The sequence below is a fragment of the Nicotiana tabacum genome, chromosome 4, assembly GCF_000715075.1.
Source record: "Nicotiana tabacum cultivar K326 chromosome 4, ASM71507v2, whole genome shotgun sequence".
NCBI classification, from domain to species: Eukaryota; Viridiplantae; Streptophyta; class Magnoliopsida; order Solanales; family Solanaceae; genus Nicotiana; species Nicotiana tabacum.
This window is the reverse complement of record NC_134083.1, coordinates 92,604,511-92,609,858: the sequence shown is the minus strand read 5'-3', so window position 1 is coordinate 92,609,858 and position 5,348 is coordinate 92,604,511. Positions and strand designations below refer to the sequence as shown.

General features: G+C 33.0%; 1 protein-coding gene across 1 annotated transcript; it reads left to right on the top strand.

Moving 5' to 3' along the window:
- The first annotated feature begins 1,926 nt into the window (after nt 1-1,926).
- Nucleotides 1,927-4,754, top strand: LOC107779239 (large ribosomal subunit protein eL33y). Its single transcript, XM_016599616.2, has 5 exons — nt 1,927-2,076; nt 2,165-2,200; nt 2,280-2,508; nt 2,596-2,638; nt 4,541-4,754. Exons 1-4 carry the CDS (start codon nt 2,045-2,047, stop codon nt 2,635-2,637), a joined length of 339 nt encoding a protein of 112 aa, XP_016455102.1. The 5' UTR covers nt 1,927-2,044; the 3' UTR covers nt 2,638; nt 4,541-4,754.
- The last annotated feature ends 594 nt before the right edge of the window (nt 4,755-5,348 follow it).

Genomic DNA, 5,348 nt, shown 5'->3' with positions numbered 1-5,348 from the left:
TGCCGCAAGAAGCATATCTGGATGTGGAAGATCAATAATCTCTCTATTTTTAGTTTGATAAGTTTATTTCGTATGTCAGATATATTTATCATCCGATCTTGATATTTTTCGACTACTCTTTTAAAGAAATTTTACTCTTTTTTCAGAATTCTTTTGATTGTTTTGTACTTTTAGTTAAGTTATTCATTTGTACTTCTACTAATATAAATGTGCATTTCTTGCAAATCTAATAGGAGCTGATTGTACATAATCAAGTAGCCTCATAATATTTGAATTTCAGCATCCTATTGATTTGTTATGTGATTTTTAAAATTTTGAATATGTTTAAAATGTCAATCATTTAGAGATTTTTCTTTGTAGGTTTGTTAATTATTTTTTTTTTTTGCTTTGAAGTTATTATTACATTAAAAAATTTAAATTGTAGTGAATCGCCATCCTTCATTAATTATATTAAAACTAGCCAACCTTAAACAAATAATCAAAATACTTTTCGTTCTTCTTCTCCTAGACTTTTTGTACGCACAATCGCACATATATGAAGTATTTCATAAATATGTCGAGTAATTTTCTTTATAATTTTGTCAAGCAGAGAACACACTCTTAAGGAGTCTATATTTTTTTTAACCTCAATAATAACATACTTATCTGAATATGATTTACAAGTAATTAAGACGATATGTGATAGTTGGAGATGAGACGTCTAAATGAAATTGACACTTGCAGGAGAAGTTTTACGGCGCATTGAAAAATGTGGCTATGAGTATTGTCAATAGTTATCGTTATTAAAGCACCTATTTGTTAAGTCTGTGAATAAAGAAAGAAAGTCTCACGTGTAGAAATTTTATGAAGAAAAATTGGTAGAATATCTATGATCTAGATTAGATATCCAAGATATTTAGTATAATTATTTTGATGTCGGCATTAGTCTTATGAAGAGTGTGTTAAAGAAAAATCTTTTGGGGCTAAAGTGTTTAGAACGGTTATGACTGTCGTGGTGTATTATGTTTGGTGCAAGAGGAATTAAAGGGTATTTCAAAATACAAAGAATAACTTTTGCTTCATCATAAAGCAAATTGTTCAAGATGTGCATTGCAGAGGAGTTTTAAAGTGAAAGCTTTTCAATTTGATGTTTTCGACTAATACCGGGGCTTGATGACCACTAATTAGTGTTTTTATGTACTCACACACAAAATTTTGTTAATAAAATATACACCAAATACCAAGAACATCATCTACAAAGTATGTAAGATCAAATATAGCAACATAACATATTATTATCTCATATAATGAAATACTTATAATTACAGTATTATACCTAACACACCTAAATTTTAAGTTTTATAGGTTATAAATTGCTTGAAATTCAACTATTTTTGTCAGTGTAATAAAATTTGCATCTGTCTTGACGTCAATTGCGATACACACAATTCATTCTTATTCTATATTTCATATATTTTTGTTATTAACAAACGTAGAATACACGTGCATCGCACGTACATTATAACTAGTTAACTTAAATAATGGCTGTCTAAATAAAAAAAAACATATGTATAAGTCATATAGAATATGCCTATAATCATGTGTAATTCATGTATACTGATTAGAAAAAATAAACAGTAATTTCGAGTCGACCAACTATTTTTTGTAAGAGGAATTAACCCAAATAACCGCCCACCCCATCACTTAAACTAAAAATAGTCGGCGAATGTATAATATATGGATAATTTATGTATTACATGTGCATAATTGTGTATATGGCTAAAAAAAGTAAATAATTAATATGGCCGGCTATTTGTGTAAAGATCCCTTTTTGTAAAAATTCCTAATAGTTTGGGCCGAGCGGCCAACTTTGTCAAAACCTAATATTTCAAACCCTAGGCATCGAACTACTGGGCCTCCAGCCCATTTGACGACCAAATGCGAAGCGCCAGCACATATATACCTCTTTTCTAAAATGAGTATTTCTCTAGGGTTTTAAGATTTTCTCTGCAGACGTCTCCGTCGTTCGCCGTATCCCCCATTCCCCTATCCCCTTGAATCGAAAATGGTGAAGGGACGCCAAGGAGAGCGCGTCAGGTATTGAATCTTCTCAAACCCACCTTAATTACATTATCTGCAGAATCTCATTTTTTTACACCGTCTTTATTCTTTTCTGTTTCTGTAGACTCTATGTCAGAGGAACCGTTCTTGGATACAAAAGGTAACGTACTCTCACTATCTGAAGATTAATGTTGATTTCATATGATTGAGTATCTAAAATTGTTTAATCTGTGTGTTAGGTCAAAATCGAACCAGTATCCAAGCACTTCGTTAATTCAGATTGAGGGAGTGAACACTAAGGAAGAAGTGGATTGGTACCTTGGAAAGCGCATGGCGTACATCTACAAGGCTAAGACAAAGAAGAATAACTCTCATTATCGCTGCATTTGGGGTAAGGTTTGTAGGCCTCATGGAAACAGCGGCGTCGTGAGAGCTAAGTTCAAGTCTAACTTGCCACCTAAGTCTATGGTAAATTTCTGTTATTTGCATTATTATTTGATTAGTAGTTTTTACTTTCTGATTAACTGTGTTATTTTCTTTCTGTAAATCTTTCAGGGATCTAAGGTTAGGGTTTTCATGTACCCAAGCAATATATAAGGTATTCTTTTTACTTGTCCACTGTTTTAACTGAATATTATGTGTTTATGTTAGTGTTTTATATGGCCACTGTGTCCATCAAATTTTGTGCTTAAGTTTCTATTTATTTGACCCTTGACCTATATTAATCACTTTATCAAACATATTACTATTTTTGTTGTTATTATGTGATAAAAAAATTTAATTACTGTAAAGCTAATGAGAAGTATGTCAAAAAAATTGTTTCTCATTATATCAAATAAGAACATTTGAGAGGAAAGCCAAAATGAGGTGTACTAATAAAAGATGGAATAACTGAATTAAGATGTGAGAGGTGATTAGCTAATAGAAAGCAGTTTAAAATACTTTTTTATTGATATTATTTGATTCATTTTTGGTCATTTCTCATTAGGTTAGGCACAAAATAATATGGAGAATACCACCTAAGTTAGGCATAGGAAACAGTTCTATCAACCAAACACCCAATTAATAATGTGGAGTTTTGTAATATAGATATTTTCAAACATCAAACCAGATGACCCCTTAGTGTATCCTATGTCTGTTTTGAAGTTGGAAGAAAGGAACTATCTTTCTGGTTCTCTATTGCTTTCGGCATATTTGTTTGGGTTATGGATGCCTAAGGTTTTGGAATAGTAAGCAAACCTTCAATGTTTCAGCAGAAATGATTAATGATCCATTTTAGATATGACAGTGTGGAAAAGAAGGTTATATTGGTATTAATCTGTCCGAATTGTTATTCCTCATAAGCTGATATCATGTGTTGAAAATGTTTGGCCAAAATCTTGGCAGCCAAGTTTATGTTTGGCACAGATAAAGTAAATCAAAACCAGTAGAGGGCGCGGGACCATACCAAAAAGGAGGAGGTGTCATATATAACATTAAATAGGTGGTTACACCTGGTTTCATCTACAATAGATGGATGCCTAGTTGGTTGAATAGAGGGTGGTGGGTTTCTGTCCGATGAATAAAATATGTAAGAGTTCAGGGCAACACCAATCTCAAGGGAGATACACATGGTGGAACTGGATGCATGTCTAATATTCATCTGCTAAGTCGTAAAGGGTGGCTAATGTGTAAGACTTTAGGGGCAAAACCATTACCAAGGGATATACAACATGTATTCATCTGCTAAGTCCGAAGGGGTGGCTAATGTGTATGTTTTCAGTCAGAAATTAATAAGATGGTCGCATATGTTGAACGCACTACACCAGGGTTTCATCCGTAAACACTAGAGGTCCAGCTTGTTGAGAGGATGATGCAAGTATTCTGATAGGTGAATAGTGTTGTGAGATTTAGGGTTATGCTGAGGCAAATACACATGCAGAAAAGCATGTACTTCAATATTTGTTTGCTAATTGTGAAGGGTTGGCAAATGAGTATGCCTTTTGTTCGAGGCTATGTTTTTTTGAAGATAATCAAAATAGATCTGATCTGGTGATTCAGATCATAGAGAAGTGGATAGTCAACTCTGTTTTGTGCTGGTATTTCATGAATGAAGGATCACATTAGTTTATGTATAGTTTGATATAGTATTTTAGTTAGTAAATAGTTCGTAGCTGATTGATGTAGTTTCTTTTTTGTATATGAGTACCAACTGGTCTTTCCTTAATAAAATTATTTCTGGCTTATCAAACGGATATGGTTCTCAGTTGTACGATGCTATCTTTGTCATCAGTTTGGCGTATCTGTGATCATTTCTACACCCAAGGGTAAAAGAATCTAACCTGTTCTTTGGTGCTCATGTATTGAATCACATAGTTACTTGAAGGCTATTTTGACAACAAAAGATATAGGGCCCTTGAATGGTGGTTGTCCAGATATTCTCGTGACTTTTCATTTACATTTGTCTACATGTTGACATTATTTTGAATGCTTCTTGATGTTTGTGTATTTACATGTGCAGTGAGGCATCAAGGAGTAGATGGTAAGATCAAGGTCGTTGGATGCTTTGGAAGGCTTTATGCTTGAACTAGGATATCTGATGAAGGATCTTCATTTTTACTAGTTAAGACTTAAATTGTCTTGTGCTTAGTGGAGTTAAATTCTTACTGTTTTGTTTATCACTTCCGAGTAATACTGAAGATTCAAATCTAATTAGATGTGGCTAGTTTTGCTCATGGTGTTCCCTATAATGTTTTGTATGTTTTTGAATCTATCTGCGTAGTTTACTGATTTGGTTTTACAACTGAATGGCTGCAATGTAGTTGGGCGGCAATCTGCAATGAGTATCCAAGATTTCAGGTTGTCGGATTTACAATTTGTGTTCTTATGTGATCGTAACCCAATTTTCCTCGTGTTTCTTTGTACGCCATAGTTTGAATTAAGTTGGAAAATGTATTTCTTGAGTTAAGCCCAAAAATTCTATTATTCACTTATTTGAAATGTGGATAAAAGAAAAACAATAAGTACCCTTCAAATTTTTAGAATTTTCTCTGTGTGGCCCACAGTAACTTCCGTTCTTCCAAACGAATGCAGTCATGCGCTATCTACGTCGGATTACTTTTTAGTAAAAAAAGAGAGTCGAGTGCGTTAAGTTCTCGTTACGTGCGGGGTCCGGGGAAGAGCTGCATTTTTACATGTTATCTAATGAATGAGTAAAAAGTGATAAATTGAAACGTTAGGAAAGCTATTCATCTACCCATTTTTAAATAAGTTAATACTTTATTTAAATATCTAAAAAAATTCTTTCTTTTTATATTAAAAACTCTATT

Coding starts and splice junctions, on each gene's coding strand:
- LOC107779239 (XM_016599616.2), top strand. CDS start 2,045: ATGGTGAAGGGACGCCAAGGAGAGCGCGTCAG. Junction 2,201..2,279: donor ACCGTTCTTGGATACAAAAG/GTAACGTACTCT, acceptor TCTGTGTGTTAG/GTCAAAATCGAACCAGTATC. Junction 2,509..2,595: donor ACTTGCCACCTAAGTCTATG/GTAAATTTCTGT, acceptor TAAATCTTTCAG/GGATCTAAGGTTAGGGTTTT.